The sequence below is a fragment of the Chelonia mydas genome, chromosome 1 (genome assembly GCF_015237465.2).
Source record: "Chelonia mydas isolate rCheMyd1 chromosome 1, rCheMyd1.pri.v2, whole genome shotgun sequence".
Taxonomy (NCBI): Eukaryota; Metazoa; Chordata; order Testudines; family Cheloniidae; genus Chelonia; species Chelonia mydas.
The window spans coordinates 50097954-50111419 of NC_057849.1; the positions used below are offsets into that span (position 1 = coordinate 50097954).

The window sequence follows — 13466 nt, forward strand, 5'->3', positions numbered from 1 at the left end:
AAATAGGATTGTATAAATATCAGGCATGTTTATTTCCTTAAAATGTTTTTTTTAATTTAAAAAAAATCAAGAATTGGATTATACTCGAGTTATATATTTTAAGAGAACATCATCTCTCTCGGGTTAATTTATTTCTTATCTTTATTACCATATAATATCTTATGTTGAGTCTATTTTGAAGAGATATTAATGTGAAATTCAGACTAAGTATTTTCAGATTATAGAAAATATTTTAATGTATGATAATATATACAGATCCTGGATCACACAATCGATTGGTAATTATCTTTTTTTACCTGTGGGACATTAATTTTATAATATAGGTTTTTTCCTGAAATAGCTAAAATTCAGTCTAAACATTATATCTGAGTAACAAAAAAAAATGTTGAGTCTCATTCAGCCAAGTTACCACACATACGTCTCATAATAAAAATTAGTTCACTTTGTTGTATATCTGGAGTTCTTGTACTGTGTTCAGTCCAGATTGAAATGTTTTAAATCAATTTTAAAGATTAAATATCCCCACTTGAGAGGTGGAAAACAGAGGCAAAGAGAAATTAAATTACATGCCTTTAGTCACATTATGATGTGTGTGGCAGGTCCAGGAACTCAGGTCTCTGTAGTCTGAATTCTGTTTCTTAATAACAAGATTGTCTTTCATGACTCGTATTAGTTGGCATGATGTTAATTAAGTGCCCATTGTGGCATCACAGTTAAAGCATGTTGAGTTTTTTATGTTAAAGCAGGGATTCAACCTTTTTATTGTGTATTTAAAATGCAACATATTTGCCACAAAATTACAGCACTACTTTTTGTTTCTTGAATGAAATAAATGAGATCCATAAATAAATCTGTTAATTGTTTTGAGTTAAGATCAATTTTAAAACAGGTCCTTTAAATAGTATAGCAACATGTTTCATCCTCATCTCAATGGGAGTTGTGGTTGATTAGACTGCAGCAATGAGACAGCATCTGGCAGTGAAGTGGAATTGAGAGTGCATGCTTGGTGAAGCAGCAACCACGCCCCTTCTCCTCCTGATGTCCTCCACCTCCTATTGGCTGGGTTGTTTGGCTCTCATACTCCCCTTCACCTCATCCTGATCTATTTAAACTCATCATGGGGTTTTCAAAGGCCTCTTGCAGTTTTCAGCAGTCCCTTCCTCATTCCCCTTAGTTGTAGGACAAGAGCTGTGTTCTTTAGGAAGCTGCAGTCTGACTCACTGCCTGTTTGGTCCATTGGGCCAAGTTGACCCAGTTCTGCTGATATTTTTTGCCTTCCTCACAAAGTCATGGAGGACCGGTTGAGTTGAAAGGAAATAGGCTTGATAGTTTATCATTAGGAAAGGTAAGACTGTTTAGCTCATTGCAATTTGTGGCTGGTGTTCTGTACGGACAAAAACTAAAGGGGTCAGCTCCCAAGGGTAAATGAAAGCTGGAATTTTGTAGGTGGACAGTGTTCCTTTTGGAAAAGGGGGTACCTGAAATATTTGTGATCTGCAGTTCCTGCCTTGATACTCTCTTCCCCCTCCTCCCACTTCTCATGGAAGGTCTATTCCAAGTTCTTGATTTGTGTTGGGATCTGGTAACCCCACTCTGAACCCAGTTAAATGCCAGGTATGTGAGAGTGGGGATGGGCATATAGTGACCCCTCCCCTGTGGTGTTAAATTAATAAAGTCTGAGGCCTGCCATTTAAATTCATCCCTGTGCTTGTCATTTATTTGCCTGTTTAGCCTGATTGATTGTAGTGTAGACATAACCTATTTGGCAGTTAAAGGATGATATTCCCCGTTTGTGTACACATGCTTGCACTTGCTTGATGAGCTTGTATGAGTATAAATAGAAGTGTAGCCTCAGTAGCACAGGTAGTAACAGTGGAGTCATGGCTGAGCTCTGCAGAGTACTAACCCACCTGAAACCAGTGGTTATGTGTTCGTCATGGCTCAGCCATGCCTCCTTTGCTGCTCCCGGTGCTACCTCAGCTATGCTGTTATTTATACTGACTCTAGCTCTCATCAAGAAAGTGCAAGTATGTGTACACAAACTGGGGAATCATGCCCCTAGCTCATAGAGTAGATGTAGCCTTTGTTAATTCATTGAAATCTTGTGAATTGGCTACATTTGAAGACATTATTAAGATCACTAGTAATTGTTTACTGCTGTTCTTCATAACTGAAGGAATTTGCTTCAGCAGAGACAGAGGAATAATATTCTAGTACAGAGGATTCCGTGAAGAATTGCCCTATTTCAAATTTAAGACCATCTCATATTGTTCTCAGTGGGACTGAGAGAAGGCTGCCCTTAGCAAAGATGGATCTTGCTTCCATACATATCTTCTCACAGAGCTCCTCTTCACCTCTTGACATCATAAGGTACTAGCTTCTCTGACAGGGAGTTTGCTTTCCTTGGGAACTATTGGAGGCAGTGGCCATTTTGATAGAGGAAAATTATTTTAAGTTTCTCTTAAGGTTTTGTGCCTCAGTATCTGCTGATAACCTTTCAACTATGAAAACTAATGGCAAAAATGACCATTAATCCTCAGTATTTCTTTTAAAAAAATATTAATTGCACCAGATCTACACAACAGGTAGGGCAGGAAAAATTTTTGTGGGGCAGTATGTAGCATAATGTGGAGCTCAGGATTGTACTTTGTACCGCCCCAGATTCTGTGTGCAAGAGAGTGACTGCCCCTTCCCTGTGCAGCCTGCCTTCCAGCCTGGTCTCCTTTCTGCTCACAATGCAACAGTCTCAATGTCGCCTCTTCAACTTCTTTCCCCTATGCCACCACTTCCCCTTTCCCGCACCCCGCTGTCTGGCACAGTGGCTCCTCTCATATCCCACCACCTGGCCCACTTGCTCCTCCAGGGATGCCAGAGCCTTGTTCATGCTCTGGCGTAAGTGGCATCTGACAATGCAGGAAGGATTCAGATATAAATACCTTAAACTACCTTCATCCCCAGCAGATTTTGAGAAGGGTTTTGAACTTTGAGAAATCCACCCTTCCAACTCTTCTTTGCTATCTTTTTTTCCTGCAAAGATCCTTCTCATCACCCACTTTGAGAGAACATGCTTCTTAATCAGCATGGGAGCAATGGTAGAAGCTTCCTAGCAGCATAAAAGAATCCTCTTTCTAAATGGCAGGCAGTACTTGCCACCTTAAATCTGTGGTTCTCAACATTTTTCTTCGAGGCCCCCGCAACATTCTATAGAAACTCCACAACCCAGCTGTGCCACAACAACTGTTTTTCTGCATATAAAACCCAGGGCACAGCGTTAAGGGGTAGCAAGCTTTAGCCCATGGTGGTGGGGCTTGGGGTCCCATGCTGCAGTCCTGTGTGGTGGGGCTTTGGCTTTCTGCCCTGGACCCCAGCAAGTCTAACGCTGATCGTGCTTGGAGGACCCCCTGAAACCTGTTCATGGCCCTGCAGGGGGCCTCAGACCCCTGGTTGAGAACCACTGCCTTAAATAATAAAGTATTACTTTACATAGATAATTGTTCATGGATGAAAAGATACACAGAACATAAGATTTCTAGAATATATTTTCTAATGGAGCTAATTTTTTTAAAATATATGCAAAGATTTTCTTGCTCAAGATGTTCAATTCTATATAGCTCTTCTTGGCAAATGTATTAACAGTTCTCTTACTTCATCTGCATAGATTTCAGGACATGTTACTGACTGAATGGTACAGAATCCAAACGTAAGGGGTCTTTTCATCAAATCTGTTTTCCAGAATAGTCATATTTCTCTTTTCTATTATTAAATCTGGCTGTGTATCTCTAATTGTATGACTCAATCAAATGTCTATCCCTTTGATTAGAAGGTAAATATAGTGCCACAGCTTTTGCTAATTGGTGATTCTCAAGTTATGTTAAAGATAGTCTTTATAGAATTTGTAAATGAAATATTCTTTCTGGAATTAAATTATTTTTCATTCATGATTTGGAATCTTAATGCACACAAGAGGAAATATTGCTTTGTATGCTTTTTGTATTTTAAAAAAAAAAGTCCCAGCAACAACCAAAGCAATTGAGAAAAGGAGATAAGTTAATTCAGTTAATTTTAATAAGTTAATTTTAGAGGAACTTGACACAGTTAGAACCCAATTAGACGCCTTCATTTAAACACAAGCTAATAAACCCCTCCTTCCTAATTTGGTGTCAGCTTTTTGAGCAGGGTAATAAATGGGAAGTGAACATTCAAAAGGAATGGGGAAAGAGGAAAACCATTTAATTTTGTTTTAAAAAGAACATTATTTTCCTTCTAACTCTGTAAATAGAATACTTAGCTTAGTTAAAATAGCACTACTTCATGTGATAGTCTACATGGCGTTCACTCATGGTATTGTGTGCCTCCTGTTGCCAGAAATCAGAAACTTTTCCTGCTAGCTGTCCCCTGTCCATCCTTCGATGCTCATGGAATGCCTGCCCCACAGCTGATCTCCCGAGGGAATAAAAGGGTAGTGCAGACCAACTGCTACTCAGTTCCTTCTAATGCAGCCTTAGGCTACAGGCAGAACGTTTTAGCAGTCCATTATCTTTGTTTTAAACTCATTAGTTTAGTCTGTTGTAAATATTTGTTTTAGTCAGTTAGCTTTAGATTAATTCTTTGTTAGTATTTTAGTTTTAATTAGTATTCTGAGATAGGTTTAACATTGTTAGGTACTGGTAATGGGGTGTGCAAATTGTTAATTTATAGAGTGACCCTGGGACCTTTTAGGCCTAGAGAGGAGTGCTTGTGTTGTCTATGGCCAATGGAGTTGAGGCGCTGACCCACAGCAGGCACAGACAAGGCTTCCTGATGCTAAAGGTGGGAGATAACGAAGTTCCTCACAATCTTGAGTACCTCTGTGAAGCATCGTAGTCACTGGTAATTAGGCTCTCTATATGGTCTCGTTCTGATTTGTGAAGTATAAATTCCAAGGATCTTTTAGGCAGCTCTTGAAACCTTCACAGTGTGCAATGAATCAGCAGTCTTGGGACTGTATAAATTTGTTCCTTCAAAGGGTAACTCTTCCACTGTATTCTGAACATCAAGTGGAAAGCCAGAGGACTGAAGTCATGAAGCTCTTGTCATGACTATCACCAATGCAACTGAACAAGTAGCTGTGTCAGCTGCATCTGTAGCTGTTTGTAAAGCAATTCTGGAGACTAAAAGTCCTTCATTAACAAAATTGTGCATTTCTTGTTGAGATTCCTGAGGTGCTTTATCAAAAAATGCCAACAGTTTTTGCCAACAGACAATCCTGTCTAGATAGAAGAGTATGATAGTAACAAATGCTTTTTTGGAGTACAGCCAAGGAATACCTCTTTCTACCCAGAAGATTGTCTACACACCAATTAGTCTGGCCCAAGATGACTCAGGCTTGTGGGACTCAGGCTAAGGGGCTGTTTAGTTGCATTGCAGATGTTCAGGCTTGAGCTGGAGACCAGGCTCTGGCATTCTGTAAAGGGGGTGGGTCCCAGAGCCCAGGCTCCAGCCCAAGCATCTATACCCTGCAAGCCCAAGTCAGCTGGCATGGGCCAGCCATAGATTTTTAATTGCATTAGAGACATACCCACAGGCTCCTTGTTCCTGGGAGTCATTTTATAAGTCGCTGCTTTGTATGCTGTAGAGCAGCAATGACCACCAAAAAGGTGGGCAATGGATGGGTATAAAATGTTTCAAAGTTCTCACTGGGAATTTGATATGTCCTGTCAGCTTTCTTTGATGTAACTGCAATAATTGGTGGGGTTGGAGTTAAAGCGTGAACTCGTTCTCATAACTAGTCATTTAGGGTATGGCTATGCTGTCATGAGCAAAGGAATATACAATATCTAAAAGCTTATGATATTTGTACCTCAAGTGGTATTTCCAGAGCTGCTGCAATCCTCTTGAAAAGGTATATAGTCAACCAGAGATGGTAAGTTGTTGCTGTTAACCCTTCAAGTCAGAAGGAAGCTATGACCATATTTTGCCCAAAACCTCGTGCCAGTAGAATGAAAAGGGCGCTGCAATCTTTAGATATATCTAGAGTTTTAGCCTTTTATCTAAATTGAACTAAGTCTTTTAGGCATTCTTCCAAATTTATTATGGCATATGCCAAGAGTTAAAGGTAAACAGATTTATTCTCAGAAGCTTTCAAATTGAATTTTAAGACATTAAATTGTGTTTTATGCTTGCAGATCAGGATCCCCATTAGTAATTAGGGCCCATTGTAGAGGAGCCCAAGTTGCTTCTGTAACTTCCTTTAATAATACCACCATTTTAGAAATTTGTTAGGCAGCGACATGAGCTTCTGTTCATACTTTCAGAAAACATTATGTAATTGGACAGGCAACTTGAATAGATAAAGCCTTTGGTAGATTAGTACTTAGATCTGTCTTTATGTAAGACTTCAATACCCACCTCCATCTGTAAACTGCTTTTCAGTCTCTAAGAGTGGAAGTCCTAGATAAACTCAATGAAGAAAAAGAGGTTATTTACCTTATAGTAATTGATGTTCTTCGAGATGTGTTGCCTGTGGGTTTCTCTACACCAACTTTAGTTCATGGCAAGCTGGGGTATGAATCTGTGCAGCAGTAGTCTGCTGTGGACTTAAGCCTGGTCTACACTACAGAGTTAGGTGGACATAAGGCAGTTTACATTGACCTAACTCTGTAAGCGTCTACACTAAAATATCCCTCCCGCCGATGTAAGTCACCCACTATTCTGACATCATAACTCCAGCCCCATGAGAGGTGTAGTGCTTAAGCCAATGTAATTAGGTCAGTGCTTTGTCTGTGTAGACACTGTATTGCTTACATCGCCTCTTGCTGCATAGGGCTGAGGGCTGTCGGTGCAAGCGCTCCTGGTGAGGACATGTACCACTGACCGAACATAGTGTGGACTGCAGTGGCTGTAGTTGATGTGACTTAAGGAGAGGTCCCGGAAGACTGGAGAAGGGCTAAAATAGTGCCCATCTTTAAAAGGGGGAAAAGGAGGAGCCCAGGAAGTATAGACCGGACAGCCTGACTTCGATACCAGGGAAGCTACTAGAACAATGTATAAAACATTTATTTTGCGAATACCTGGAGGATGAAGGGCTAATCACTAGCAGCCAGCATGGATTTACCCATGAACAAATCATGCCAAAACAGTAACAATTAATGGAAGGAGGTCTCAAGTGGGGATCTGTTCTGGAACCGGTGTTCTTTAACATCTTTAACGACCTAGATGTAAGAATAGAGAGCATACTGATCAAATTTGCAGATGACACAAAGCTATAGGGGAGGGTTGCCAGCACTTTGGAGGATGGAACTAAAATTCAGAGGGATCCTGATAAACTGGAGAACTGGGCTATAGCCACAAAATGAAATTCAGCAAAGACAAATGTAGGGTGCTACACTTAGGGAAGAAAAAACAAATGCACAAATATAGAATGGGGTATAACTGGTGTGCACTGCTGAGAAGGCTCTGGGAGTTGTGGCAGATCACAACTTCAACATGAGTCAGCAATGTGATGCTGTTGCAAAAAAAAGCAAAGGCAATTTTAGGTTGCATTAATGAGAGGTATAGCATGCAAGTAATGGGAGGTGACAGTACCGCTGTACTTCGCACTAGTTAGGCCTCATCCAGCGTACTGTGTCCAGTTTTGGTCACCAATGTATAGAAAGGATGTGAAGAAAGTGGAAATGATCCAGAGGCGAGCAACAAAGATGATCAAAGGGATGGAAAGCAAGGTATACGAGCAAAGGCTGAACGAACTGGGTATGTTTAGTTTGGAAGAGAGGAGATTGAGGGGGCATAACAGCGGCTTTCAAATACTTGAAAGGCTGTCATAAAAAAGAGAACAGTTGTTCTCTTTTGCCGTAGAGGGCAAGGCAAGAAGCAATGGGTTTAAATTACAGCATAGCAGATTTAGATTAATTCTCAGGAAAAACTTCCTAACAGTAAGAACAGTAGGACAATGGAACAGACTGCCTTGGGAGGTTGGAGGTTTTCAAAAGGAGACTGTCTTGGATGGTTTAGACACAACAAATCCTGTGTCTTGGCAGGGGTTAGACTAGATGACCCTTGTGGTCTCTTCTGATCTATAGAATATATAGTAAATTTATACCTTGTCATATGTTATCATATTTTTATATTGAATTTTAAGCAGGTTTATTTTTTAAAAATAAACTTATTTGATTTAAATAAAAATAGTGTAAATAAAATTTTTGATTTAAATAAAAATAGTATAAATAAAATTTTTAATTTAAAAACAATTATTTTATCCACCCTGTTATTAAATGATATAGTTTATATTGTTGTATCACCTAAAGGGCACAGTCAGGTTGTGGATCCATCGTCTTAGATGCTGTACAATGTATACAAGGCTTCTGATTTTTTATTTTAATCAATTAGCTCTGATAAAACAGCAGTGATTTTTTTTTTAGAAGAAATTGGTGTTCATCCAGTAAACACCAGAAAAACACTGGAAATGGTTACTTGTAATAGCCAATGGTTTCTTGATGGACCTGTGCTCCATGAATTTATCTAGTTCTTTTTTTAATCCTGTTATAGTCTTGGCCTTCACAACATCCTAGGGCAAGGAGTTCCACAGGCTGGGGGTTGGGGCACGGGAGAAGGTGAGGGCTCTGGGCGGTGCTTACCTCGGGAGGCTCTCCGGAAACATCAACATGTCCCCCAGTTCCTTGCCTCTGCCTGCAGCTCCCATTGGCTGTGGTTCCCAGCAAATGGGAGCTGCGGAGCTGGTGCTCTGGGTGGAGGCAGTGCGCAGAGCTGTCTGGCCATGCCACCACATAGGAGCTGAGAGAGGGGGATGTCGCCACTTCCAGGGAGGCGCGGAGCCAGGTAGGCAGCCTGCCAGCCCCCTCCCCCCAGCACCTGTACTGCACCTGGGCTGCCCATCCAGCACCCTCAGACCACACCCACCCCACCCCTCTGCCGACACCCCTAGGCTGCTCCCCACCCCTGCCCCCAAGATTTAGTCAGGGGTATATAGTACAAGTCATGGACAGGTCACATGATGTGAATTATTATTTACTGCCCGTGACCTGTCCATGACTTTAACAGAAAATATCTATGACTAAAATGTAGCCTTAGTTATGAGAAGGAGTAAATAACACTTCCTTATTTACTTTCTCCACACCAGTCATGGTTTTATAGATCTCTGTCATATCCCCTGTTAGTCGTGTCTCCTCGTACCCCAATCATTTTTGCCCTTTCCTGAAGCTTTTTTGATTCCGATATATCTTTTTTGAAATGGGGTGATGACATCTGCACACAGTATTCAAGGTGTGGGCATACCATGGATTTATATATAGCCAATATGATATTTTCTGTCTTATCTATGGCTTTCTTAATGATTCCCAACATTCTGTTCACTTTTTTGACTGCCGCTGCACATTGAGCGGATGTTTTCAGAGAACTATCCAGAATGACTCCAAGATGTTTCTTGAGTTGTAACAGCTAATTGAGACCCCACACTTTATATGTATAGTTGGGATGATGTTTTCCAATGTGCATTACTTTGCATTTATCAACATTGCATTTCATCTTCCATTTTGTTGCCCAGTCACCTAGTTTTGTGAGATTCTTTTGTAACTCTTCGCAGTCTGCATGGGACTTAACTATCTTGAGTAGTTTCCAGAGTAGCAGCCATGTTAGTCTGTGTCCGCAAAAAGAACAAGAGTAGTTGTGGCACCTTAGAAACTAACAAATTTATTAGAGCATAAGCTTTCGTGGGCTACAGCGCACTTCATCGGATGCATAGAATGGAACATATAGCAAGAAGGTGTGTGTGTGTGTGTGTGTGTATATACACACACACATACAGAGAATGAGGAAGTTGCCATACAAACTGTAAGAGGCTAATTAATTAAGATGAGCTATTATCAGCAGAAGAAAAAAACTTTTGTAGTGATCATCAAGATGGCCCACTTAGACAGTTGACAAGAAGGTGAGAGTGAGTATTTATGTATGTATACTGTGTTAAGTATCCTCATACCTTCTTGTCAACTAAGTGGGCCATCTTGATGATCACTACAAAAGTTTTTTTCTCCTGCTCATAATAGCTCATCTTAATTAGCCTCTTACAGTTTGTATGGCAACTTCCTCATTCTCTGTATGAAATATATATCTTCTTATTATATGTTGCATTCTATGCATCTGATGAAGTGGGCTGTAGCTCACGAAAGCTTATCCTCTAATAAATTTGTTAGTCTCTAAGGTGCCACAAGTACTCCTGTTCTTTTTGTGTAATTTTGTATCATATGCAAATTTTGCTGCCTCACTGTTTACCCCTTTTTCCAGATCTTTTATGAATATGTTGCATAGTACTGGTCCCTGTTCAGACCCCTGAGGGACACCACTATTTACTTCTTTCCATTCTGAGAACTGGCCATTTATTTACCCTTTATTTCCTATCTTTTTATCAGTTACTGATCCATGAGAGGACCTTCCCTTTTAACCCATGGCACTTACTTTGCTGAAGAGCCTTTTCTGACGGAGCTTGTCAAAGGCTTTCTGAAAATCTAAGTACGCTATGTCCACTAGATCACCCTTGTCCACACACTTGCTGACACTCTCATAGAAGTCTAGTAGATTGGTGATGCATGATTTTCCTTTACAAAAACCATGTTGACTCTTCCTCAACAAATCATGTTCATCTATATATCTGACAATTCTGTTCTTTGCTATAGTTTCAACCAGTTTGCCCGGCACTGACGTTAGGCTTACTGGCCTGTAATTGCCAGGATTACCTCTGGAGCCTTTTTAAAAAGTTGGTATCACATTAGCTATTTTACAATCATCTGGTACAGAAGCTGATTTAAATATAGGTTACATATCACAGTTAGCAGTTGTACAATTTTCCATTCAGTATGATAAACACTTAATTATTTTCCTTGTTAACTCAGAAAGAATATGCAAGGAAGAAGCTGTTTGTTTAATTCATTGAACACCAGTGTGTAGTTTTGACTGAATACCTATTTACAGTTCTAGAATAAAAGGAGACAGATTTGAATATTTCATGTGTTCTGGGTATAAATGTAGGAGAATGCTTGATACTTGCTGAATTGGCTATTTGTTTTTACTACTGGAAGAAGAATGTGAATGAAAACCAACCATGGCAATCGGTCATCATATAAATATGCTTGTAATAACTAATGTAATCCCAGCCCTGAGGCATGGCGTAAGCCTTTTCCTTGCTATTTGGAGTGATTTCTCTCTTCTCACTTTAGGAGTCTGGGTCCTGAGTTCTCTATCTTGGAACCTGGTGCCTCCAACCAAAGGTGCCCCTTATACTGCCCAGAACACAAGCAGGTTTTCCCTTGGGAAAATGTTTACTACCAAATAATATACTAGGACAGTAGTCCAATATGCAAAAAATAAAATAATCACTATTCCCAAAGTAACAGTAAAACAGCAGAGGGAACTTTATTAGGTACAGGGAACAAAGTATAAGGGATAAGGAAAGAGAAGAAGTAACTAGAATCATAAAATAACAATATCTTACACCCTTCTCCTCCCAACATTTACAATGGGCCCAAACCTCCCTGCTCCCTCCCAAAGCCCACCTAGGCAGATAGTGAATTGAGAATCAATTCTTTACTGGGTGATGCAGCACTGTAATTGTTGGCTGGCTTAAAACTCACAAATAAAATAAATAGACATAGGATTCCTTATGAGGTCTTCAGCCCTAAAAGGGTAGTTTCTTCCTGAGGCTCACTCGTCTGGAGTCCAATAGAAAATTAGGTTGGCTCTTGGTAGTCTGACCTGGAATTCCTCCTCAGCCTCCTGCATAGTTGGTCTCATGGGCTGACGTCCTTTAACAATGCAGTAACCACCAACAGAGTTCAAAGTTTCCCTTTGGGTAGGAATTGAGTAGTTTAATGAGGACCTTCCAGGCTGTGATGCTTCTCTCTGGTCCACCCAACACCAACAATAGCCAAAACTGAAAGTAAAACAAAACCCTTTGTCTCAGAGTTTATGAATGGTTCTTGTAGTAGCTTTCAACTTGTTCAATCTTCACCCTGAACTCTAGGCAATTTGGGAAACTTAGTCCTCAGCCTTTGTAACCATTGCTGCTGTTGTACACAGGAGAGTCTCCTTGAGGCTTAGAGTAATATGACTGAAACAACCAGCTCCAGAGAGGGTTACACTAATTAAAGTTGTTTTTTTTTCTTTTCTTGATATTACTTTATTCAATAATAAACTAGTTTGTTCTTCATTAAAAGATAAACAAGGACTGTTTCTTTGAATATTCCCCAAGTATTTTAAATTCATTAAAATTTCTTTTTTTTTTTTAACAGAGCTATGATAAATGTTTTCTTGGCTCTTCAGAGACAGCTGATGCAAACAGAGTGTTTTGTGGTCAACTTGGAGCAGTATATGTGTTCACTGAAGCACTCAATCCAGCACAGATATTTGCAATACATCAGTTAGGACCTGGATATAAGGTAAAAACTTAATTTATTTCACAAATATAAAAATAGTTTTCCAATTAAAAACACAATGAGGTATTTTTATTTTTTTAGCCAATGATTTTGTTTGAATGCACCTCTTTTGGAACTGCTTGAGTAGAGCTTTGTGGTTTATATTTCATTGAGAACATTTCACATCTGTTTTTTTCAAAACTTCTTTACCAATCTGAAATTCAACCAGCTTTTTAAAAGATTCACTAAATTTTGTTTTCCTTTGAAACATACTTGAGTGTACAATGTGTATTTGGGTCAAAAAGAAATCATGTGAAATTGCAATTCTAGTCTATTCCAAACAAGGGAAATCAAGCCTTTTTATTGTTTTGTACCCCAAACTCAGAGAGAGGTAACAGACCAAGACTGATCAAAATGTAACCATCTACTCTTATAAAGTGCAAATTCAGAGTTTCAAATGGTTCTACAGTTGAAATATCAGTGGTCCTTTGGTTTTCATGGTTGTGCTGATGCCATCATGCTACTATTTTCGGCAAATTGATGGTACATACTTTACTTTGTTCTCTGATAAAAGCAATATTTATTATTTTCTGTGGAAACTGTAAATAGCATTATTTTAGCTGGTTTGTCTAACTCTAGCAGTTAAAGCATGAGGATGGGAGACAGAGCTGGATTCTATTCCAGACTCTTCTTTGGTGACATAGTGTCAATCTTTTTGAGCCTTAGTTTCCCCGTTTGTAAAATGGTAGAACTTGTGATATTGTTTTTAAAGTGCTTGAGTCCCTGAGAAGCCAGGTGCTATGTATATGCAAAATACAGAATTTAAATTAACAGATCAAAATAAGCTAAGATACCTTTAAACTCCATTAAAATTTGGTATGACATCTAGAAAATGGTCCTGTAAAAACAATGTTGTCATGATATACAGTGAGACTATACATGTGTCTCATGCTATGTGTATTATATGAATAGGAGAGTATATGTGAAATACAGAGATAATAGGATATATGTCCTATGTGACTGGTATATGTAGATTTTTCTGGAATTCAAAACAATCATATTCACTAG

General features: G+C 39.4%; 1 protein-coding gene across 7 annotated transcripts in view; it reads left to right on the forward strand.

The window, feature by feature from the left end:
- NBEA (neurobeachin) overlaps positions 1-13466 on the forward strand; it is an 837833-nt gene that overhangs the window by 215125 nt on the left and 609242 nt on the right. For all 7 annotated transcript variants that reach the window (XM_027833036.3, XM_043531828.1, XM_043531837.1 and 4 more), the window contains one exon: positions 12276-12422. In XM_027833036.3, the coding sequence (XP_027688837.2) occupies positions 12276-12422 (147 nt within the window). The remainder of the gene's footprint in view (positions 1-12275; positions 12423-13466) is intronic.